General features: G+C 41.7%; 1 protein-coding gene across 2 annotated transcripts in view; it reads right to left on the bottom strand.

Moving 5' to 3' along the window:
- Positions 1–26869, bottom strand: part of LOC126258671 (DNA polymerase epsilon subunit 2) — a 137149-nt gene that overhangs the window by 55400 nt on the left and 54880 nt on the right. For both annotated transcript variants that reach the window (XM_049955662.1, XM_049955659.1), the window contains exon 3: positions 23055–23236. In XM_049955662.1, the coding sequence (XP_049811619.1) occupies positions 23055–23236 (182 nt within the window). The remainder of the gene's footprint in view (positions 1–23054; positions 23237–26869) is intronic.

Here is a 26869-nt window from a genome sequence, read left to right as displayed (position 1 = left end):
CAATACATGTATGTCTGCAGCCCTGGATGCATCCTAGCAACAAAGACGCCATAGTTCCCTAAATGGTGTAGTGACAGCTATCTCCTTGGACAATAGTAAAGTCACTGATGTGGAATGTATTACCCAGTACTGCCACGGCTGTACTAGTGGAACTGAAAATCATAAATGTTTGATTAATTGTAGTGGTTATAGTGGAGGGATGGAATCTGAAGGTGATGTGAAGATCTTCCACAGGTCTGCAGAGAAATATGGTGTGATATATACATCTCACCTAGGAGATGGGAGCTATAAAGGGTACCAAAAATTTGTGAATCCAAACCTTATGCTGATGCAAAAATTGAAAAAATGGAATGTGATGGACATATTCAGAAAAGGTTAGGTACAAGACAGAGGAACTTGAAGAGGAATTTGAAGGGAAAGAAATTAGCTGATGGTAAGTGCATTAGTGGACGGGTTGGCTTACAGGCGAAGAAATACACAGGATGCAGTATTATTATTGACAAGCCATAAGACAAAATAGAAATGACCTTGAGGGAATGAAAAAGGCAGTATGTGCTACCTTCTTTCATAAATCCTCCACACATGACAACCCATGTCATGCACTCTGCCAACCGGGCAGTGATTTATGGTGTAGCTACCAGAAGGCTGTTACTCAAGGAGATATCTACAACCATAAACATTCTTTGCCATTTGCTATAATGGAAGTTATAAGACCTACATATAGGAATGTTAGTGACACAAGATTGTTAGAGAAATGTTTACATGGTAGGGCTCAAAATCCAAATGAAAGTTTCAACAATTGTACATGGGAACGGATATGAAAAACTGTTCTAGTAGGACTAAATACTTCAAAAATAGGTGTGCTAGATGCTGTTCTATGTTTCAATGATGGCGCAGTGTCAAGTCTTAATGTTATGGAACTGACTGGAGTGCCTGGTGGACTAAATATGCATAGAGCTCTAATAGCCATTGACCAAAGGTCACTCTTTGAAGCAGAAAAACAAGTTTTGGCAGCCATCAAAGAAGCAAGAATGAGAACAAGAAATGTGAAAAAGAGAAGGGAGGAAGAACAACACAGGAAACAAGATGAATATGGACCTGGGATGCATTAGTGACATGCAATTTTAATAGAAAAAGCAGGTTTTAACTTTAACTTGAATTTCCCGAAAGTTAAATTATCTCATGTTCTGGTACCCTTTGGCTAAAAAAAAGCTGAAATTTTGTATAAGGTCTTAAAACATGCTGAGCTAAAAAGTAGACTACTATTGTGACTTAACTTTGAAAATAAAATGCTTTTTTGAAGAAAAACCCTGAATTCATTTTCAATAGTTTTGATAATTATACTTAAAATTGTTTTGTTCCACAATTTATGACAGCACCATCTTTTCAATAGTCTTCTTTAAAGATAACAGTGTAAAGATTTTACAGGAAAAAAATAAAACTTCAACTTTGTTTGCATTTTGAGTAATGTGTACCTATGTACCTATGATGTACATAAATAATTAGCATGGTTTATTTCACTTGCAACAAAAAATACAATTAAAAAAAGTGAAAGAGATAAAGCTGTGGTTCATAAATAAATATGTTCCCGAAACATGTCTTAAAAGATGGTAAGCATTATATGGACTCCCAAATCTTCGTCACTGAGTTACACTGTTTAGAAAACTGGCAATTTTTTCAAGGTTTCCCATGGTACTCATGGACCAGTCCCTTTAAGTCATCAGCCCAAGTTGGAGAAGCATGATGCGCCACCAGTTGGTTGGTTTGTGGGGGTTGAAGGGACCAGACTACAAAGGCCATTGGTCCCTTTTCCCATGGTCAGAAACACCCACAAAGAAGAAGAAAAACAAGCAACGAGCAACGCAGACCACAAGGGTCGACACAGAACAAGAAAGACATAGACAAAGACCAGAAAGGAGAAATTAAAAAACACACTGTTTTACAGTGGTTGGCCGACCATGGTAACAAAAAGAGGAAAAGCCAACCACCAAGAGACTCACTAAAAGCACCAATCTAAAATCGTAGGCCAAAGGCCACACCCAATGAAAAAAAAAAAAAGGACACAAACCCTCAGATCAAGTGATAAAAGCCCCCAGCATGAATAAAACTCAAAGTTAACCCATCATTGCAGCATCATCTGCCTGAGCGCAGTTAAAGGCAGACAGTTCAACAAAATGGGGACCACTGTCAACACTGAACCACAGTGACAGAGAGGTGGGTCATCGCAGCACAATAAATAACCATGTGTCAGCCAGGTGTGGCCAATGCATAGCCGACAGAGTGCAACGGAGTCCTTGTGAGAGGCAAGGAGGAGCACCACATACCGGTAGTCTCCTTGAGGACCCGAAGTTTGTTGGAAGGAAGGCAGGGTGCACCATTCAGCACTCCAGGTACGAAGCACCTTCTGCCGCAAAACTGACTGGAGATCACACTCTGAAAGGCCAATCTACAGGGCCAGTGCATTGACAGCCTATATAGCCAGCATGTCAACTTTTTCATTACCCAGGATGCCTACATGACCTGGGGTCCACACAAAGACCACAGAGCAGCTGCAACGGGCAAGAGTATGTAGGGACTCCTGGATAGCCATCACCAGATGGGAGTGAGGAAAACACTGGTCGATAGCTCGTAAACCACTCTGGGAGTCGCTACATATGACAAAGGAGTCACCTGAGTAGGAGTGGATATACTCTAGGGTGCGAGAGATGGTGACCAGCTCTGCAGTGAAAACACTGATGCCAACCAGCAATAAGAATTGTTCAGAATGATCTCCAAGAGTAAGAGCATAACCAACTCGACCAGCAACCACTGAACCATCAGTATAGACCATGTCAGAGCCGTGAAATGCGGCAAGGATAGAAAGAAAGCGGCAGCGGATGGCCACGGAAGGGACTGAGTCCTTTGGGCCCTAAGCCAAATCCAGCCGAAGGGCACACACCACGGGGTATATGTATATGGGCCTGGAAAAGAGGTGGGAGTGGGAAAAACTCAAGCCCAGAGAGAAGAGCCTGGATGCGAACCATGATCGTAAACCCTGACTGGGGCCATGGTTCTGGAAGGTGGATGACCGAGTTGGGGAACAGGAGATGGTAATTTGGATGCCTGGGCAAGCTACAAACATGTGCAGCATAAGCGGTCAGTAGTCGTTGGTGCCAGATCCGCAATGGAGGGTAGACCAACCGGCGCCCCAGCTGGTGTGACTCGAGCAATGTAGAGCATTAAAATGCCGCCAGCAAGTTTGTTTAAGCTGCCGAATATGAGGGAGCCAAGTCAACCGGACATCAAAAAGCAATCCCAAAAACCGATGCAGCTCCACCACAGCAAGAGGTGCGCCGTCAAAATAAAGCCGTGGCTCATGGTGAACAGTGCGATGCCGGCAGAAATGCAAGACCCAAGTCTTGACGGCCAAAAACTGGAAGCCGCGCGATATGGCCCAAGACTGTGCCTTGTGGATAGTGCCCTGCAGCTGCCGTTCAGCAACTGCAATGCCAGTGGAGCTATAGTACAGGCAAAAGTCACCAGCATACAAATAAGCTGATACAGACATTCCAACAGCTGCAACTAGCCAATTGATAGCAACTAAAAAGATGCAGACACTCAAGACAGAGCCTTGCGGAACCCCATTCTCCTGGACTCGGGAGGAACTATGGGAGGCCCAACTTTCACGCGGAAGGAACACAGCGACAGAAAATTTTGAATAAAAATTGAAAGTGGGCACCCAAGACCCCACCCATGCAGCATGGTGAGGATATGATGTCGTCATGTTGTATCGTTTGCCTTCTGCATGTCAAAAAAGACGGCTACCAGATGCTGATGGCGGGCAAATGCCGTACGCCTGGCAGACTCCAGGCAGACCAGATTATCAGTGGCAGAGCGGCCCTTACAGAACCCACCCTGGGACGGAGCCAGAAGACCCCGAGACTCAAGTAGCCAACTCAACCTCCACCTCACCGTGCATTCGAGCAACTTGCACGGAATGTTGGTGAGGCTAATGGGGCGGTAGCTATCCACCTCCAGTGGGTTCTTGCCAGGTTTCAACACGGGGATGACGATGCTTTCCCGCCATTGTGATGGGAACTCACCCTCAAGCCAGATACAGCTGAGAAGGTGTAGGAGGCATTGCTGGCAGTTCACCGAGAGGAGTTTGAGCATCTGATAGTGGATGCGATCCGGCCCAGGAACTGTATCAGGGCAATCAGCTAGGGCACTTTGGAGCACTGTACGATTCAGGGTGACACATATGGAATGAAAGGCTCCAACGTTCCAACCGCTCTTTCAGGTAGTGGAAGGCCAGCGGGTAATTCGTGGAAGTGCTCCGCTAAGATTTCTGTATTCATGTCTGAGTCAATACAGACTGCTCCATTCAGGGAAAGCCCAGGAATGCTGACAGGGGTCCGACAGCCAAAGAGTCGCCTAATATTGGTCCAAACCTGCAATGGAGAGGTACAGATGCCAATGGTGGAGACACACCTGTCCCAACACTCCTGCTTCTGTCAGCGAATAAGGCGTCGGGCTCGGGCACGGAGCCGCTTAAAGGCAATTAGGTGGTCCAGTGATGGGTGCTGCTTATGACATTGGAGGGCTTGCCTGCAATCACGAATCGCCTCAGCAATCCCTGGCAGGGTGTCTATGTGGACAAGGAAAAAAAATTCCCGGATTTTTCCCGGTTAAAAACACACTTTCTCCCGGGTGACAGTAGATTTTCCCCTATCACTCCTTTGAATGGTTATGGTTTTGTACACGGGCGTACAATTTCCTGGCACTTTAGAAAACGAAACTCAGAGAAAAAGACACTTTTTGGAAATATCTTTGATGTGCAGCAACATGTACGCTGCGTATTTTCGTATTACGAAAACATACATTGGAATTCCACCGAACACCACATGTTACTTTCTGAACCATTGAAATCGAGATTTCGATGTGCTTTTGTAAGCCGTTCGTAACTCATGTCACGTGATCTCGCCAGCCGATGACAGCGGATATTCAGAGCATAGGACACGTGATGTAGTCAGTCAATAGCAACATCAGTGTTAAGTAGTGCGCCAAACAGGGAAAGTTAATAGTTTAAATTAATATACATAGTGTTGTTACAAGAAAAGAAAAGCTTTCACATAAAATATTGGTCTCAAGCTGCAAGAGAAGCCAAGCTTTCGCATATACTGTTGATCTTTTTTACTTTAAGAGATATCATACAAATGTGCCTGTAAAATTTTTAATAATGACATAAATGCCTGATCTTCAGGGTTTGAGGGTTCGAAATGCTTCCAAATGGCTCGTCATCCGACAGCTGATTTTGAAATGAGAGTCAAACGCTTTGTGATTTAATAAATTCACGGTCCATTCTTGTACGTAGTTCAACTTACGTAAAAGGATATTTACTTTGAAACTAACACTTTTCAAACCAGCAATCGTAATATTTTCCCGCGACCTGTTACAAATAGGTTCGTTTCAGCATTTGCCAGAGAGCTCAGGTAACAGGCGACACCGCGCTTGGGTAGATATCATGACGTAGGAAGCCCGTATGTATGTACGTGTAAAAGATCATCAATGAAAGATGATACTGCAAGAGCATCGGAATTTCGTGAACCGTATTAAAATGTGCACATTTAAAGTGCATACTTAAAGGCACACTCATATGTCCAGATTCCCAATGAACTACCGTAGACCCCGACCTGATATTAAGGTTTTAAGTGTGGTTTTCAGGATGTAAATTTTCTTGGAGCACCAGTACTGTATTATATCATGTTTGGTTATTTATTATGGCATAATGCCATACGTGCTAGAAAATGAAAACGTGCACTTGAAATGCAGCGAACAGTTGAAATTACCCAGTACTGTGGAATTAAACATTTCGTTTCAATTACATTGACTGCCCCTGCGGAAAAGATTAGCAAAAGTCAAATTTCTTTAGCAAACAGACAAAAATAACTTCATTGTTCCGCAAGGCGATTAATGCTTGACTGTCAGAAAGGTGGAAATAAAATAAAATCTGAAACTAATGACATATTTCAGCCTTTAGTAATTATGTGAATGTGTTTTAATTCACTTGATAGCTCCCGGCCACGGATAACCGTTTTGTTTTCGTTTGACGTGAGAGTAAACGAAGGGGAAACAGCAAAATCACTGAACGTAAACACGGGTCACATGGAGACTACCCACTATAGCTCAGATTGCTCTGCGCATCAGCCCCGGATCTACGACATTTGCGAACCGGGTCAATACTAAAAAAAATCGAATTTTCAAAATATGTTCATCTTGTAGCGCACATCTTTCTGAAAAGTCTGAAACATAAAACGTATGTATCCGAGGAACTGTAAGACATATTATTTGGTCTTAAGTATGCCCAAGTGCAGTTCCATGCCTCTTCATAAAGCATTTTTCTACCGCACGTCCAAACTATATTCAGGAGAGTGGAAATTGAAATGTCCTGTGGTGCCTCTCCTGCTCCCAGTCGGCCGGTTTGACAGCATGCCTCTCTTAAAAAAAAAATCTCGCAATTAATAGCGGATGGGATTATTTGTAATCGAGAGAACAAGAACTCTTCGGAAAATCTGAACTCTTCATTGCCCATTAGTTAATAACTTGCTGTTTTGTGTGACATAAAATTAAAAATAGTACTGACAAGAGATAAGCAAGAAATTACACATTTCTTCAAGCCTTAGCTCCTAGCATTTTTTTCTCTCTAATCTTGCTACAGCTTTACGTGGCGTGTTTTCCTTTCTGTGAAAGAATCTTTTACCTCATCAAAGTTTGTCAAACGTTTTGCTACATGGAAAATCGAAATGTAGTTATCTAATACTGAAAAAGCTGTTAATACAAACAATACCCAAGACTGGTGTGGTTTCTCGATCTGATTACGTCTATTTTGTCACTGTCTGCTAGATAAAACAAAATAGGCCTTTCTAATACGGCAGCAATTTTATAACACACCAAATAAACGAGACTGTTTTGGCACAAATGGTCATTTTTATAACACGACAGAATATAATCCAATAAGTATCAATATCAAATGCCTATTAGGCCTACTACAAGCAGAAAGCTTTATGTTAGGAAACAGTTTCACGTTTCATTCATACGCACCAGCTTCTCTAGCATGAGATCGAAAACTAGTATTACGAAATTTTTATATAAATTTGGAATCGTCTTATTCTTCCATAATTTGTGTGATGTCCTCATTTCTTCTCCGTCCTCGTTCTAACAAACAATCCTGTCATCACCAATTCTGTAGCTATTGCTGCCACTGTCAAAATTTGTTCACCGATTAACTTCACTAACCCTGCCAGAATCACTGGTTTAGTTCTCCCGCAATTATTCTCCAGTTAGGCATTATTACGTGTTCGCACAACACATTTTCCGTGTTACTTCCAGAATAGAACTTAAGCGGCTGGTAGCCGGGGACTGTACTACTGGTCCTTACTAGTGTAGCGATCTGGCCAAACATTTTCTGTCAAAACTTCATTTTCTTGGACACACCGAGAAGATAATACATAATCTTTCTCACCTGTTATTCCTGTCAGTCATTTATTTCCATTCTGATAGTTTGAATCTATGGATTTCCTAGTAATTATAACAACGCTGATCATTCGCACACCCAATCAGCCACATAATCAGACAGCAATTGCCATTCATCCATTCGGCTTTACTCCACTCAGCTCGTATAGCCCGTTTGTCTGTGGAAAGTTTATTTCTAGATGCGACGAGGATTCTCCTGACAGAGACATCACGTACACTATGCATGCATTCAAAAGTCAGCTTATGATTCATTCAGAAATCAACTTAAAATGTGTTCAAGAATGTTCAAAAACCAACAGAGAAGCGTTTCAAAATCATACGACTAATTGATAGGCAAACGTGCGCTGGATGCTAGGTGCTTTGTAAAACAAGTTTTTTTTCCCTCAAGAATATGAATTTGGCGCCCCCTTTTCCCGGTAGTATCTAGCTGCTTGCTGCGACTGCTTGCACAGCCAACAGCCACAATCCTGTTGATAGAAGCGGGAGAATCTACTACTCAAACGTGACTCTACTGCGCATGAGCCCGCGCGTTAACTGCTAAAACAAATCGAATGTAAACAGTTGCGACTTCACGCTCATTGGAGGCAATTTGTTGTTATGAAGCACTGCATAGTCTTCCTAAAGCCTTTGACACATTTTCAATTGGCAGACGCTTGCATGAGCACTTGTGTCGTCATCGTATATGGCGCATTTCCTTTGCAATTTAAGTTATTTTCGTTTTTTCTCTCGTTTATGTTTTATTGTTGAAGTATTATTCTGCAGTAGCGGGATACAGTAATATCCTTTGTTAGTGTGTCGGTTCTTACTAGTCAAAATTACAAAAATTTAACTGAAAACTAAAACAATGAAAAATTCCCGGAATTCTAAAAATATCCCGGGTTTTTCCCGGTTTTCTCCCGGATGAAAAAAATCCCGGATTTTTCCCGGATCTCCCGGTTGTCCCCTGCCTGGGGACCATCAAGGCACAGTCCTCCACTGAGGGGACCCAGAAGAAAAGGGAATTGCAGATTCCGGTGCAGAAACAGTGCCGGTGGTGACCGTATGAACCAACACATCAATGGTGGCATGAGAAAGAGGTTTAATAGTCGCAATGGAGGCGAATGAGTCCCAATCAGCTTTATTCAAAGCCCATCTGGGGAGGCGCCGAGAAAAGTGATGCCGCGGCAGTGACAAAAAGATCGGAAAGTGGTCACTTCCGCACAATTCATCATGCACATGCCAGTGGCCGAAAGGTCGATGGCTGAGTACGTGCTATGCGCCACACTGAAATTTGTGGAAGCACCATCATTTAAGAGAGAAAGGTCGAGCTGTGCCAACACTTGCTCAACGACAGTGCTTTTGCTCAACGACAGTGCCTCGGCTTGTTGCCACCAATTCATCACACAAAGGGTTATGGACATTAAAGTCACCCAGTAACAGAAAAGGTGGCGGCAGTTGGACTATCAGTGCAGCCAATACATGCTGTGAGACATCACCATTCAGTGGAAGATAGAGCCTGCAGACAGCAATAGCTTGCGGCGTCCACACCCGAACAGTGACAGCCTCTAAAGGTGTTTGAAGAGGGACACACTCACTGTAAAGAGAGTTAAGGACGTACAAGCAAACTCCACCAGATACCCTCCCATAAGCCGCCCGATTCTTATAATAACCCTGATAGCCACGGAGAGCGAGGGTTCGTATCGCTGGAAACCAAGTTTCCTGGAGAGCAATGCAGAAGAAAGGGTGAAGGCTGATGAGTTGGCGGAGCTCAGTAAGGTGGTGGAAAAAACCACTGCAATTCCACTGGAGGATGACATCATTATTAGGCTGGAAAGGCATGAAGCACACAAGGGGGCAGGTTACGCTGCAGGGTCACCAGCTGCCACCAATTGAGTAGCTGTGCGAGTGACATCCAGTGCATCTGAGGGTCCAGCGAGATCCAGGTCTCATCAGACGCCAGAATCTCCACCGCATCCTCAGATGGGGAGCTTGTAGGGAGTAGTGGTATGGATGCCACCGCAAGGTCTGGATTCTTGGGTGCCTTCTTCTTTCTCTGTTTTTCTCACTGTTCCTTCAGTGGTTCTGGCTGGGAGGGCTTCACTGGGTCAGTCTCAGGGACGGAGGAGGACCGTGAAGCCCTACAACCAGCTACTTGTGGATGTTCCAGCCACTGGCAGGTGTCTGCTTTTCCACTGGTCAGAACCCGGGAAGGGAAGGAGCCAAGGGACCCCTTCCTCCTGGCGAGAGGAGCCGAAGAAGACTTACACTTCCCCTGCTGGGAAGTGGGGATTGATGTCCCCGATGGTTGGAGGGGGGTGGGGGGTGTAGCTCCCAAAGTATGTGGTGCAGGAGCAACAGGGAGGGAAGTGCTCCACCATCAAGGGGTCAGGTGTAGTCTTACGGCTCTGAGTGCTGAATGGAATTGGTGCAACGGATGGGGCTACAACTGTTCCCATAGCAGCGGCGTATGAGGAGGTCATAACCACAGGACATAAGCGCTCATATTTTCTCTTAGCCTCAGTGTAGGTCAGTCGGTCCAGGGTTTTATATTCCATGATTTCCCTCTCCTCCTGTAAAATCCTGCAGTCTGGTGAGCACGGTGACTGATGCTCTCCGCAGCTGGCACAGACAGGAGGCGGGGCACATTGAGTGTTGGGATGTGATGGGCCCTCCCCACGGGCACCCCCCAGCCACATCAAGGGCCACCTGGCAAGATGACCATTGCTGGGAGTCCCGATGCCCCAGGAAGATGGCATCTACTCCTTGGCATACGTGGGGAGTTAACGGCGCAGGCATCAGCAGCGATCCCTGTGTTGTCAGGGGGCTACAACCAACAGGGTACATGGCGGCCCCACCACAGCGAACTGGCTACCATGTTGGATATCAGATGCAAGGAAGTCCATGGTCATCGTCGGTGCAGGAAGTGACACAGCATATTGCATGGTGGAAAATGCACCCAGGAATGTATCCTGGAGAATGAGTGGGACTGCAATGCAACAATGAGAAAGGGGGCTACAGATCTCAATGTACTATGGACACAATGTACCACGTAAGGCGCCCTTCCCTAATTGGCTCGCTCTCTGGAAAAATTTGGAAGTATGGAGGTCAAACCCTACAGGGGACCATCACATAAAGGCCGAAACATGTGAGACTCCTTTTAGTCACCCCTTACGATAGGCAGGAACACCGCGGGCCCATTCTTACCCCCTGACCCGCAGAGGGGGATGCGCCACTAAGTAAAATCAGGCACCATAACACCATGTGGTGTGACAAGACAAAAGAAATTGTTAGAAATGTCATTTATGTCAGTTTTATGTATGAACATGATATGTTCATTGAAGTAATGTTTCCTATGTTGTAAAGTTTTAAATAGAAGAAGTTATTGTATCTATAGAGATAACATACGAGGTTTGCTGCACAAGAAACATTTCTTATTCCTTTATAAAATGTCAGCAGTTGGTTAAGCATGTTGATTCCAGAATAAGCACGACTGCATCAGTGTTTAAGTCCACCATAAATGCGCTGACACCTTCTGGAAATAATTTAATGTCAAGCACGGATGTTCCGAGCTACAAAAAGTCAATGTGCTCGAATCTGAACACATGTATCTCTTTTTAATGTGGACCATTGCAGTTACCATGGATAATTGTTTTGTTCATCTCTGTTTGCATCAATTTTTGCAGCTGTTTTAAATAATTATGTTACTTTTTTATTCTTTAATGTCATTGCAATATTTAATGTTAGTCTCTACTTGTAATGACTGTTGTTGTCATTGTTGTCAATCTGAAGACTAGTTTGATGCAGCTCATCAGGCTACTCTATCCTGTACGAGCCTCTTTATCTCCGAATAACTACTGCAACATACAGTACATCTTTATGAATCTGCTTGCTGTATTCATATTCTTGGTCTTCCTCTACGATTTCTACGCTCCACACTTCCCTCTAATACAAAATTGGTGATCCCTTGATGTCCCACAATGTGTCCTATCGACCAATCCCTTCTTTTGATCAAGTTGTGCCACAAATTTCTTGCCTCCCCAATTCTATTTAGCACTTCCTCATTAGTTACATGATCAATCCACCTGATCTTCAACGTTCTTCTGTAGCAGCACATTTCAAAAGCTTCTGTTCTCTTTGCATCTAAACTGTTTATCATCTATGTTTCACCTCCATACATGGCTACACTCCATGTAAATACTTTCAGAAAGGACTTCCTGGCACTTAACTCGATACTTGATATTAACAAATTTCTCTTCTTCAGAAAAACTTTTCTTGCCGTTGTCAGTCTACATTTTATATCCTCCCTATTTCAACCATCATCAGTTATGTTGCTTCCTAAATAGCAAAACTCATCTACTACTTTAAATGTCTGACTTCCTAATCTAATTCCCTCAGCATCACCTGACTTAATTTAATTACATTCCATTATCCTTGTTCTGCTTTTGTTGATGTTCATCTTATACCATCCTTTCAAGGCACTGTCCATTCCGTTCAACTGCTCTTCCAAGTGCTTTTCTGTCTCTGACAGAACTGCAATGTCATCGGCACACCTCAAAGTCCCCCCCCCCCCCCCCCCCCCGAAATTTAATTCCTACTCCAAACTTGCCTTTGGTTTCTTTTATTGCTTGTTAAACGGACATACTGAATAACATCAGGGAGAGGCTACAACCCTGTGCCACTCCCCTTTTCGCCATTGCCTCCCTCTCCTGCCCCCCTGACTTTTTATAATTGCCATCTGGTATCTGTACAAGCTGTAAGTAACGTTTGATTCACTGAATTTTACACCTGCTACCTTCAAAATTGCAAAGAGAGTATTCCAATCAATATTCTCAGAAACTTTCTCTAAGTCTACAAATGCTATAACTGTAGCTTTGTCTTTCCTTAACCTATCTTATTTTTTTGGAATCCAACTGATCTCCAAGGTCTGGTTCTATCAGTTTCTCCATTCTTTGGTAAAGAATTTGTGTCAGTATTTCACGACCATGACTTATTATACTCATAGTTTGGTAATTTTCTCACCTGTCGACAACTGCTTTCTTTGGAATTGAAATTACTACATTCTTCTTGAAGTCTGAAGGTATTTCACCTGTCTTATACATCTTGCACTCCAGATGCAATAGTTTTCTCATGGCTGGCTCTTACAAGGCTACCAGTAATTCTGACGAAATATAATCTACTCCCGGGGCCTTGTTTCAACTTAGATCTTTCAGAGCCTTGTCAAATTCTTCTCGCAGTATCATATTTCTGTATCTATCTTCATCCACATCCACTTCCCTTTCTATGATATTGCTTTCATGTTCATCTTCTTTGTGTAGACTTCCTACATGCTCCTTCCACCTTTCAGTTTTCTCTTCTTTGGTCCTATATACTCCTTCCACCTTTTAGCTTTCCCTTCTTTGCTTAGGACTTGTTTCCCATCTGAGTTCTTGATATGCATACAGCTGCTCCTTGTTACCCCACAGGCCTCTTTAATTTTCCTGTAGGCGGTATCTATCTTTCTCCTAGTGAAATATGTTTCTAAATCCTTACATTTGTCCTCTAGCCATTCCTGCTTGGCCATTTTGCACTTCCCGTCAATCTCATTTTTTTAAACATTTGTGTTCCCTTTCGCTTGCTTCATTATTTCCACTAGGTCTTGTCTTTTTACCTATTTGACCCTCTGCTGCCTTCACTATTTCATCTCTTAAAGCTATCCATTTGTCTTCTACTGTATTCCTTTCTCCTGTTCTAGTCAACCATTGCCTAATTCTCCCTCTAAAGCTCTCAACAACCTCTGGTTCTTTCAAATTATCCAGGTCCCATCTTCTCAATTTCCTAACCTTTTCCAATTTCTTCAGTTTTAATCTATAGTTCATAACCAATAAATTGTGGTCAGAGTCCACATCTGGCTCCAGAAATCTCATACAATTTAAAACTTGGTTCCTAAATTTTTGTCTAATCATTTCATAATTAATCTGAAACCTTCTTGTGTCTCCAGATCTCTTCCGTGTATGATTCTTAAACCAAGTATTAGTGATGATTAAATAATGCTCTGTGCAAAATTCTACCTGGCAGCTTCCTCCTCCAGTCAATATTCACCAACGATTTTTCCTTGTCTTTCTTTTCCTACTATCGAATTCCACTCCCCCATCACAATTAAATTTTCACCTCCTTTAACTATCTGAATAATTTCTTTCATCTCATCATACATTTCTTCAGTCTCATAATCAGCGGAACTAGTTGGCATCTATCTTCGCTATGCAATGCACTCACTGTGCTGTTCATAGTACATTACTTACATTGCTATCTGTTACTCAATATTAAACCCCTCCTGCGTTACCCCTATTTCTCTTTGTATATATAAACCTGTAATCACCTGACCAGAAGTCTTGTTCCTCCTGACACCGAACTTCACTAATTCCCACAATATCTAACTTCAACCTATCCATCCCTTTTTAAATTTTCTAACTGATCTGCCTGATTATGGGATCTAACATTTCATGCTCCAATCCGTAGAATGCCAGTTTTGTTTCTCTTGATGATGACATGCCTTCTGAGCAGTCCCCACCTGCAGATCTGAATGGGAGTCTATTTTACCTGAAGAATATTTTACCTAAGAGGATGCCATTATCATTTAACCACACAATAGATCTGCATGTCCTTTGTAAAAATTGCGGCTGTAGTTTTCCCTTGCTATGAAATGATCCCACAACTGATATATTGCACATGAAAGAGGCCACATAGTATATTCATTAATTTATGTCTCTCAAGGAGTGTCTTGTCTCAACAGACTAGTGTACACAGAATGCTCGTGTCACATGCACTTACTGCGGGCCACGTTACCGCCATGTGGTTGGCAAAATGATTATATGTCATTTCCAGATTTTGCCTCTAACATTACGTAAGACAACTAGACCTCAAATATAACAATTCTGTGAGGATATATTATAAGAATGTTGGCAGTGTGAGTTGCCTAGTTTGTTATAAATAGCTTTTAGCTTGATTAATTTTTGATTAACTGCAGGTATCCTGGTGCTTTTCTCACGTATGAAACTGGCTGTGACACAATAAATACATCAATACAGCTATGACGTTCCTCAAAAATTATTAATATTAGTATAAACCAGCTGTGGAGCTCAACATTGCCAAAATTAAACAAATTAATGTTTTATAATACCAAAAAGTAACTGAGCACTAAGGCACGGATAGTGTAAATAGTATACATATACTCAACAGAAAACAAAGCTTATTATCTGTCACACAATCAGACATAAAAGAAAGTACAATTAAAGATATTATCATATGTAAAAGTGTATTTTAAACACAATCTTCCATCTACGTAATAAAATTGCGGCACACTATGAGAGGCATTCAATAAGATATATATATCCCCCACCCAATTTAGGTTGAAAAAAATGTGGAATTTGCTGTGAGACATTATGGACTATTCCCACTTCAGCTCCTATAGTTTCATGACAGTCTCATAGGCAGTAGCACTATATGTAGCCTTCAAAACAGTGCCTGTAACAGGATTGCATTCCAAACACAGAGCATACACTGAGTTTCTCTTGGCAGAAACCAGAATATTGCAGATATTCATCAGTGCTTACAGAACATATACAGAGACCTGGCTGCGAACAAAAGCAAAGTGAGTCAATGGGCGAGGTGTCTGTCATCATCGCAACACTGTCCAATCTTCCGCTTGTAGGCCGGCCACACACAGCTGTGATTCTTGGAATGTGTGGTTACTTTCATTTGAAGTGATTGATGGATCACAATGAAACATCTCACTGCTGAACTGTACAACTCCGTTGGTAGCACTGACACTCGTCCACCAGTTGGGGTACTCAAAGTTGTGTGCATCTGCTGGATCCCTCACTGCCTAACAGAAGACCTTAAAGAGAGGAAAGAAGGACCATCTGTGTGAAATTGATTGCATTTTACGAGGCTGACCATGACAATTTTCTATCAATCATCATCACAGGTGATGAAACATGAGTTCATCACTTCGAACCGGAAACTAAACAGCAGCCGATGGAGTGGCACCACACCACCTCTCCTCCGAAAAAAAGTTCAAAGCTGCACTCTCAGCTGGTAAAGCCATGGTGTCAGTCTCCTGGAACTCTGAAAGAGTTATTGTGAACTCAGAAGTGCATTGTGCTACCCTCAAGGAAATTGAAGACACAACCTCAACGAGTTTGTCGCCACAAAAATGCAAACCAATTTCTCCTCCTCTATGACAATGCAAGGCCTCACGCAAGTCTGCTCACCCAAGATGAGCTTACAAAACTTAACTGGACTGTTCTCTCTCATCCACCTTGCAGCTCAGATCTCACCTGCGGACGTCCACCCACTTATCCCAAAGAAGCATGCACTCCACACCAAGCAGTAAGAGGATGATGGGGATGGTACTGATGTAGCAAGATGTTGGCTTCAATGTCAATCAGTGGTGGGGCACCATGCGGGCATACAAGCCCTCCCAGTAAGGAGGTGCAAGACTGTCGCATTGTACAGAGATTATGTTGAAAAATAGGGTTTTGTAGCCGAAAGAGTGGGTAATAATAAGGTGTACTGGAATCATGAATAAAACCAATTTGCTTTCAGAAAAAAGGGTTGCATTACTTAACAAATGAAAATGAAATGATCGTATGGCATTTATTGTCCACGAATCCCCTTTCAGGGTTCGGCCGCCTAATTGAAAGTCTTTTTAGTTGACGTCACTTTGGCGACTTGCAAATCAATGATGATGAAAATAATGACGAAGGGGACACAACACCCAGTCCCCTGCAGGGAATCGAACCCAGGCCTCCCTGTGTGGTAGGCGATAGCGCTACTGTTGCGCTAAGGATGAATGCCCCTCGTAGTACAAAATAACAGTATTATATAGCAGGTTTTGATGATGCTGACTGGAAAAAACTCTTTGAAATTCTGAAGGTAGCAAAAGTTTATCTACCCACTTGTACAGAAACCAGTCTGCAGTTGGAGTCGAAGGACATGAATGGAAAGAAACAGATAAGAGTGGAGTGAGATACAGAACAAATGTTATTCAGTATGTACACTGAACAATCAGCAAAGGAAACAAAGGAACAATTTAGAAAGGGCATTAACGTTCAAGGAAAAGAAATAATAAAAAATTGAAGTTTACTGATCAGATGGCAAATGTTTTGGAAGAGCAACTGAATGGAAAGGACAGTGTCTTTAAGAGGGCTTATGTAACAAACATCAACAAAAGTACAAGAAGGGTAATGGAACGTAGCTAAATTAAACCAGGTGATGCTGAGGAAAATGTATTAGGGACTGAGACACTAAAAGCAGTAGATGAGTTTTCCTAATTAGGCAGCAAAATAACTGCAGACAGCTCAATATGAGATAATATAAAATTCTGACTAGCAACAGTAGGTGAAAATTTTTGTGAAAAAATTAAGTTTGCTAAGAACATTTTTTGAGGTGACTGTTAACAGCCATCAAGTAATATATAAAATGAACGTTTGACAACCAGTTGCTTTTTTATTTAAAATTCTAATTTCAACTGGTTTCAGTCCCAGACTATCTTCACAGATTAGGGTTAAAACAGTTTAGGCCATAACATCGCATCCGTCATTACTTAAATAATGACCATGACTCGCATGTAGAGCAAGCCATGAATTCCAGTACAACACACAGAATTTTAAAGGTAAACATACTAACAACATGCGTAAACAGAGCTGTACTGAAGAGAAGATCAGAGGTATATACCTCTGATCTTCTCTTCAGTAGTACTCTTTTACACATGTTATTAATATGTTTACCTTTAAAAGTCCTGAGTGTTACACTGAAATATGGCATGCTCTATGTGTGAGATGATGCCATTATTTAAGTACTGATAGATGTGGTGATGTGGCCTAAACTGTTTTAACCGTACTCCATGAGAAAATGTATAACAGCAACATATTTTAACCACCACATAATACATTTATTATATGTATAAAAAGAAACATGTATTAAAGCTACTGAAGATGCTTCACAAATAAAAGAAGCGAAACGCATATGGCAATAAACAAACTGCCTTCAATTAGTTGCATAGGCAGAACATAACTCCATGCACTTTAAAGCAACTATGGAAAGATGGAAAACAGAAAAAAATGACCATTTATTAAAAATTTATTAATGTTCATGTTTTGGAGTTTACTTTCAGAGCATAAATCAGACCACACTGCACTATATCACATGGAAATGGTCCAATCCAACATGTTGAAACCTATGCTGAAATTTTTCCCAAAAGAAATGCACTGTCAAAATGAATAAGCAGATGCAGATATATCAAGCGAATTTAGTGCCATATAGTGCAAGTCCCAGTTGTACAAAAATAAATTTTAATCACTTAAACTACACCAAAAAGTCTCAAACTATTAATTTTTTAATTATATTGACAGCTAAACTGTTACAAGTGTAATTGTTACACAAATGACTAGCAGATGAAAGAAAATCAAGGCAGTATACAATGTTCCATTACAGATGACTTCCATCAATCAGGAATTTAATTTGTTGATATTAAATATTTTATAACAATTCCTGTAGCACAGTTCTTACTATAATTTCCTGATATAAAATATTTTACTTACTTCCTGTAGTCGTGGCAGAAATTCAAAGTGTCTACTGAATGACAAAAATAAACATTTGCCTCACACTAGGCACACCTGATAAAAGAAAAAATAAGGCATTCAGGCACATCACAGTAATTAGTACAGAACTAGTAATCCATTGACACTTATCACTGGTATCGTTGTGTCCCCTTTGAGAAACAAACAGCAAGTGGCTTCAGAACAGGTACAATTTGTTCATGTAATGTTCAACTTTTGCCTGATAGAACCGCCAACAAGCAAGAGGAGCCATCAGCAGTTACCTCAGCTTTTTCTGAAGTTATGAAGTGTACAAGGGAAGCACACACCATAAAACCAAGGCTTATTAATAATAATAAGAAGAAGAAGAAGAAGAAGAAGAAAAGTTGCTGTGCCTGAGAGAAAAAGTGTCTTTCATGAGTATTCAGTTGAAATGCAACTCAATACCCTTGATTCGACAGCAAACGTAAACCAACCATAGGCTATTGATGACAAACCAAAGCCTGATACCAGTAAAACTTCCAGAGGAGGCATACTATCTAAGATGAGAAAAAGTCATAAAGCACTTCATGTCTTCACTGATGAAGAATCAGTTGACAATGCTGAACTTAATTCTTGATGGTAGTTCAAGTGAGGATTGGAAAAAAAAAATCAGAAAAAAAAACAAGATAGAATATATAAATACATCTAACCAGAATGAACTGCTCCCCAAAATCTGCAAACCAAGCAGTCCCCTTTGTAGTTAGTTATTTTGCTCCCATTGAAAGAAATTTGGCCCTTGTTGACCAACACCTCCAACCAATTGTCCAAATTCCAGTCTGTCATGTCAAAGATACCAACCATATCCTCCACCAACTCTCCATCAGCCTCACCTCCTGGATCCCTACTCGCCACTTTTGATGCCACTTCCCTATATACTAACATCCCTGACGCCCATGGTCTTACTGCTTTTGAACACTACCTCTCAAAACATCCTTAAGACTCCAAACCCAGTACATCATTCCTCACACAGCTTACCAACTTTATACTGACATGTAACTACTGCTCCTTTGGAGGGGAGGTACAGCAACAAGTCCGCAGCACAGATATAGGCATCCATATTGTACCCCTCCCCCCCCCCCCCTATATAAAAATGTTTATGGGCTGTCTTGAGGTAACCTTCGTAGCCTCCCAAAACCACAAACTCCTGATCTAGTTCAGGTCCACTAATGACATCATCATGATCTGGACTCAGGGCCAAGACACCCCATCCTTATTTTTTTACAACCTCAATACCTTTTCTCTTACACACTTCACCTCATCCTCCTCAACCTTCCCAGCTATTGATCATGTCTTCTCCAACAGCTCCATCCACATGTCATCCTTTCCACACTAAAAGATCTCTTCCACGCAGCCAAGCCACCTGGGGAGACCTATCTGCAGTGACAAGAACTCCCTTTCCCAGTATTCTGAACATCTTACTACATCCTTCACCGATATACACTATCCTTCAGACTTAGTCAGCACACAAATTTCCATGCCATATCCCCACACACCCCCAATCCTCCCACCAGCCCCATACCACAACTATAATGGAGCACCCTCTTCATTAACCTATACCACATTACACTGGAAGAACTGAACCACATCCTTTGTTTGGAGGGACATCCTATCAAAGATCCTTCCCACCCCTCCTAAAGTGGTGTTCCATTGTCCACCCAATTTCCCCTACACCCTAGTTCATTCCTAAGCTACTCCCAATCGCAACCTTTTGCCACAGGGATCATATTCCTATGCAAGACCCAGGTATAAGACCTACCCAATCCACCAACCCTGCCACCTCCTCCTCCTACTCCTCCTCCAATTCTGTCACAGCCTTATTCTATCCCAGTGAGACCAGGCCACGTGTGAAAGCAGCTCTGCTGCAATCATTGCATAGCTTTTCATATTGTTATGACAACCAACCAGCTGAAACTTCCTGGCAGATTAAAACTGTGTGCCGGACTGAGACTCGAACTCGGGACCTTTGCCTTTCGCGAGCACACAGTTTTAATCTGCCAGGAAGTTTCACATCAGCGCACACTCCACTGCAGAGTGAAAATTTCATTCTGGAACCAACCATCTGTCTATCAGAATGAAACGCCACTGCCAAACTGTGGCCAAGAACAAAGTGGACCATCCTGAGGTTATCTGTATCCTCTCTTCCACCACCAGCATCTTTGAACTGTGCAGATAGGAATTATCCTTACAATACATTATCTGCTCACGAAATCATCCCAGCCTCAACGTAAGGTAACCTACTGTCCCCACACCCTCCACCCAACAGTTTCCATCCTCTCTGTCCTATCATTACCTCCCATTTCACGTCCCCACTCTCACTCATGTACTCTGCTCTCTGCCAAAGAAAACCACCTTTTCTCATCTCTACAGCTCCCCTTTTCCGATCCCCAGCCACCATCTAGTCCCTGCACACTCCTTCAGGCAGCACTGACTCCTCTCCCCTCACCTGTACCCGTCTATCTCTCTCACTTCTCCACCCCGTTCCAGACTGTTGCTTCTGCTTGACACACCACCATTGCATTATGGCTACACGGCCAGAGAGAGTGGTCATGTATACATGAGGTATGCTTGCTTGTATGAATGCTTTTGTGTTTTCTTTCCTGAAGAAGGCTTTGGCCAAAAACTCTATGTGTAGTAGTATTTCATTGTGTCTGTCTGCAACTCAATGTGTCAGCTTTACAGTGAATAGCAATCTATGCTTCTGAAATGTTACAATGTTCACAAAAAGCATTAAAATCACTGTATCTTTCAGCCAAATTACTAAAATCTTGTGCCGACTTTGTAGCACCCCTGAGTTACTTTTGTAATTAGTCAATTAGTTGATGTGTATTTTCTGATACACAGAAATATGCAGCAGTAACATCCAATAATAGACGTGGATTAAGCAAATTAACTATAACTATAGATACACTATGTGATTAAAAGTATCCAGACACCTAGCTGAAAATGACTTACAAGTTCGTGGTGCCCTCCATCAGTAATGCTGGCATCATTCAATATGGTGTTGGCTCACCCTTAGCCTTGATGACAGCTTTCACTGTCACAGGCATATACTCAATCAGGTGCTGGGAGGTTTCTTGGGGAATGGCAGCCCATTCTTCACGGAAGGCTGCACTGAGGAGAGGTATCGATGTCAGTGAGTGAGGCCTGGCACGTAGTCAGAGTTCCAAAACATCCCAAAGGTGTTCTATAGGATTCAGGTCAGAACTCTGCGCAGGCCAGTCCATTACAGGCATGTTATTCTCATGTAACCACTCCACCACAGGTCGTGCATTATGAACAAATGCTCGATCATGTTGAAAGATGCAATCACAATCCCCAAATTGCTCTTCAACAGTGAAAAGCAAGAAGGTGCTTAAAACATCAATATAGGCCTATATTGTGCTAGTGCCACGCAAAACAACAAGGGGTGCAAGCCCCCTCCATGAAAAACATAACCACACCATAACACCACCACCTCCAAATTTTACTGTTGGCACTACACGTGCTGCCAAATGACGTTCACCAGCATTCGCCATATCCACACCCTGACACATCGCGTACCATGATTCGTCACTCCACACAACATTTTTCCGCTGTTCAGTTATCCAATGTTTATGCTCGTTACACCAAACGAGGTGTCGTTTGGCATTTGCCGTCATGATGTGTGGCTTGCCGGCATGATGTATGGCTTATGAGCAGCCGCTCGACCATAAAAATCCAAGTTTTCACACCTCCCGCCTAACTGTCATAGTATTTGCAGTGGATCCTGATGCAGTTTGGAATTCCTGTGTGATGGTCTCAATAGATGTCTGCCTATTGCACTTTACAACCCTCTTCAACTGTCAGTGGTCTCTGTCAGTCAACAGATGAGGTCAGCCTGTACACTTTCGTGCTGTACGTGTCCCCACACATTTCCACTTCCATATCACGTCGGAAAGAGTGGACTTACGGATGTTTAGGAGTGTGGGAATCTCGCGAACAGACGTATGACACAAGTGACACCCAATCACCTGACCATTCTGCTCTATCACGATGTCTAATGACTGCTGAGGTTGCTGATATGGAGTACCTGTAGTGTATATCCAATTCCTTCCTGTATTTTCAACTTTGTTTTTGGGAAAGAAGTATATAACTGAGATTTAATTATCTTTTTGACAATAACCTATTAACAGCAGCTCAGTTTAACTTCCATACTAGCTTCCCTGCACACAAAATACAGTGTAATCAAAAACTCAGTTTTGGTACAACTGAATGACAATCACCTTGTTGGCACTTTCTGTGATTTTGCCTCCGAGTATGTACATCATAAATTTGTACAAGTTAAACTAAAATGTTCTGGTGTTAAAGGCATTCCTCTTGCATGGAAGAAGGCATTTCTTAACAACAGAAAACAGAGCCTCTTCTGTCGCTTATTAAAAAATTATTAAAAGCAATCTGTTGGAAAATCATATGAAAGGATCAAGACTATATTCAGAGCGAGGAAACAATAGACAGATGATAAAAGTTCAGCAACTCTGCAGGGGTGTTTAATCTTGGAGATCAGTGATAGCTATGTAGGTCATGATCTGTGTTTAAGATAAAGCATGACTTTCCTTAAATTATGAACACTTGTTTATGGAAGAGTATCTTTATATTGCACCAGCTACAACATTCTGTAGAACTTTTTATTGGATTTCTGCTGACAAATTTATTACAAAACTGCACACTGCTTCCTGTGAATAGACACTATGACCTTCAGACAGTTTCATATCCAGAAGTCTTTGTTCTGGCACTGCTGTTACTTACTCACTCCCAGGCCAGACTATTTTTTTTTTAATGTAAATCCCCTGTATATCATGTTTTCTAGACAAAATTGTACTACATAAGAGTTAAAAAAATGTTGCCATATTTCGTCACTTGTCTTTGTACATTATTTTAAAACATTAAATTAATGGTAGAAAATAGAAGAGAATATTGGCATCTTACCTGTATCTGAATAACTGTGCCTTTTCTTCTGCTGAATCAAACAACTTTGGTGCTGAATCTTTCGGGATGTTTTTTAGAAAAAACTTCTTTCTTTCTTGGTTATATTCAAAGCGAGGAACTTCAAATGCATTTATAACTGTGAGTATGGTTTCAGATTCCTCTGCTCCACTCCTGATGCACTCCTAAAATATGCACACAATGAAGAATTTAAAAGTACAAATCCACTGTATTATTTTTAGGAGGACATTTTAACTGCACAATACTACAGCAAACCTCATTTATTAGGCTCATTTAATTTTAATAGTTATTTATTTCAGTGATAAGGTGGAGCAGTAGCAAGCAGATCTGGGAGGCAATGTAAGATATTGTATGAGTAGGCAAGATGCTCTAATGGCTGAGATGACATAGGCTATTAGCAACTTATCTGTTCAAATAGGTAAAGGGGAGAAAGAAGTAGATAAAGTAAAGGAACAAGTAGAATCTGGCACTAAAATTTAAAATGGTGAAGTTAAAAAGCGAATCAATGAAATAAAAAGAGAGTTGAATTCTTTAGCTGCACATCAAATCTCTACAGTGATCAGTGTTCCGTGGATGAACTCGAGAACAGTCAAATGGCTTGGAAATGACGACGGGGAATATCACCCAGTAAATTTTCTAGAAGCATGCAGGGATGGTTTTATAATGGGAATGTCCAATGAGGCGAAGATAAAATTTGTGAAAAGACATTCGGAAGGTGAGCCGCAACCATGGACAAATATACACACTGTTAGGTACGATACCTACGAAATATTTGAAAGCAGTTTCCTGAACAAGTTCTGGAGTGAAACGAGGCAAAAGTGACTTCAAAACGAGTTTCTGAATGGGCCAATATTTAAATACAGTAATGGATTGATGCGAGAATTTTGTAAACGTGAACTTGCGAGATTAATGCACGTGAAAGAAACATCCTGAAATTACGACGTTGAACAGGCGGTTACCGGAAAATTTTCAGTGGGGTCTAGTGCACAGTCCTAGCAACTCAACAGACGAATTTCTGGACTTTGTAGAAGAAATAGAACGGGCGTTGAAATTTAAACTGCAAAGAAAGAGACAAAGAGTTTTCAGAGTGGAAATAATACTACAGTCCGAGTAACTACTATGAAAGACATCTGGGAAGTTATCAACAGAACACAAACAACTGTTTTGATAAGGGAAAGGGTAACAGGAACACGTCCAATGATAAATTTCAAAGGGGTAAGAGAACGGATACTTTCGTGACAGGGACCAACACAAAGAATGTGGATTTGAGGGACAGCACCTGGCGAAATGAACCAGCATGATGGGAGATCCGGAAACTAAGTTTCGTCGCATCTCAGGTCCAGAGATGGCAAAATAAACCGGTGACGAATACGACGCGAGTAAACAGAAATGTGGTAAGTGTCAATAAATCGGCAGAAAGGTGACAGAATATTGAGATGAAATCAGTAAGAGTTGAGATTAATAAGTAAAATTTCAAATCAGATCATACGTAAAAGGCGTAATCCTAAGACAATGAAAGAGGACGATAAATGTGATGACAAAAATTTAGGGCTAAATGATTTGTTATATGAATGTGGGACGAAAGTGTGTGAATGTTAATACAATGATAGATTCTATGTGCCAAAAGGAGGCTGAAGTGGAGCTGAATTTGGCGAAGTTAGAGGGTGTAGAAAATTCTAAAGAGGTACTAACCAGCTGTAACAATTATACTGACGATGTTCCAGGTGATATTGTGACAGCGAAAGTTGTTAAGGAGGTTAACGAGGGCGACGCAGCATTAGTACCGTCAGCTGTTGATGAATTTGTGCTTGTATCAGTGAATATTGGTGAATTATTTTTGAAGGAAAGTAGTGATGATGTTTTATGTGCTGAAGTTATGAAAGTTGAAGCTGCTGGTATTGATATTTCAGAGGAAGAAATCTGTGCATATCTTTCTATTAATGGAGGTGAACCCGAAAGTCTGTATGGAGCTGTGGATTTAAAATGTTTGAGTATGAATGTGGATTTGAATTTGATGTGCGATCTGAAATTAATGTGGCACAGGCATGTGTAGGAGAGGAGAAGGTATTATGCTCAGGTTTAAGTCAAAATATCTACATCGATACTCTGCAAATCACATTTTAGTGCCTGGCCGAGAGTTCATCGAACCACCTTCACAATTCTCTATTATTCCAATCTCGACAGACAAGCGCAGCAGAGGCATTCTCCTTAGTAGATTTTCTAAGTGTCCTGCCAATAAAACGCAGTCTTTGGTTAGCCTTCCCCACAACATTGTCTGTGTGTTCCTTCCAATTTCAGTTGTTCATAATTTTAATTCCTAGGCATTTAGTTTAATTTACGGCCTTTATATTGGACTGTTTTTGCACCATTCACACATCTTTTCTAAACCGTTTTGCTGTTTGTTTTGATCTTCTGATAACTTTATTAGTTGATAAACAACAGCGTCATCTGCAAACAAGCTAAGATGGCTACTCAGATTGTCTCCCAAATCATTTATATAGATAAGGAACAACAAAGGGCCTATAACACTACCTTGGGGAACGTTAGAAATCACTTCTGTTTTACTCGATGACTTTCCGTCAATTACTACGAACTGTGACCTATCTAACAGGAAGTCACTAATCCAGTCACATAACAGACGATATTCCATAAGCACACAATTTCACTATAAGCCACTTGTGTGGTACAGTGTCAAAAGCCTTCTGGAAATCCAGAAATACGGAATTGATCTGAAATCCCTTGTCAATAGCACTCTCAACACTTCATGCAAATAAAGACCTAGTTGTGTTACACAAGTATGATGTGTCACCAGACCATTTTTTCTAGGTAATTCATGTTTGAACACAATATATGTGCGATTGCAGTCTTTCTTGGCCTATACCACTGATGAATTCTTCTCGGGTTATCAGCCAAGTGGTGGCAGGGTCTTGTCGCAACGTTTCAATGAGTTTCATACCCATCATCTTCGCCGAGTTGGGGTGTCATCTTGTCATAACATTTCAATGAGTTTTGTACTGAACTCATTGAAACGTTGCGACAAGACGACACCCCCACTCGGCTGATAACCTGAGAAGAATTCATCGCAATATATGTTCCCAAATCCTGCTGCATATAGACGTTAATGATATGGGCCTGTAATTAAGTGGATTACTCCTACTACCTTTGTTGAACATTGGTGTGACCTGTGCAATTTTCCAGTCTTGGGGTACAGATCTTTTGTCGAGCTAACGGTTTTATATTATTGTCACGTATGGATCTTTTGTCGAGCGAACGGTTTTATATATTATTGTCACGTATGGAGCTAATGCTTCCCCCATGAACCATGGACCTTGCCGTTGGTGGGGAGGCTTGCGTGCCTCAGCGATACAGATGGCCGTACCGTAGGTGCAACCACAACGGAGGGGTATCTGTTGAGAGGCCAGACAAACATGTGGTTCCTGAAGAGGGGCAGCAGCCTTTTCAGTAGTTGCAGGGGCAACAGACTGGATGATTGACTGATCTGGCCTTGTAACATTAACCAAAACGGCCTTGCTGTGCTGGTACTGCGAACGGCTGAAAGCAAGGGGAAACTACAGCCGTAATTTTTCCCGAGGACATGCAGCTTTACTGTATGATTAAATGATGATGGCGTCCTCTTGGGTAAAACATTCCGGAGGTAAAATAGTCCCCCAGTCGGATCTCCGGGCGGGGACTACTCAAGAGGACGTCGTTATCAGGAGAAAGAAAACTGGCATTCTACGGATCGGAGTGTGGAATGTCAGATCCCTTAATCGGGCAGGTAGGTTAGAAAATTTAAA

This window comes from Schistocerca nitens, chromosome 1 (assembly GCF_023898315.1).
Source record: "Schistocerca nitens isolate TAMUIC-IGC-003100 chromosome 1, iqSchNite1.1, whole genome shotgun sequence".
Lineage (NCBI taxonomy): Eukaryota > Metazoa > Arthropoda > Insecta > Orthoptera > Acrididae > Schistocerca > Schistocerca nitens.
The sequence above is the reverse complement of the archived record's forward strand: the minus strand, read 5'-3'. Positions and strand labels throughout refer to the sequence as shown.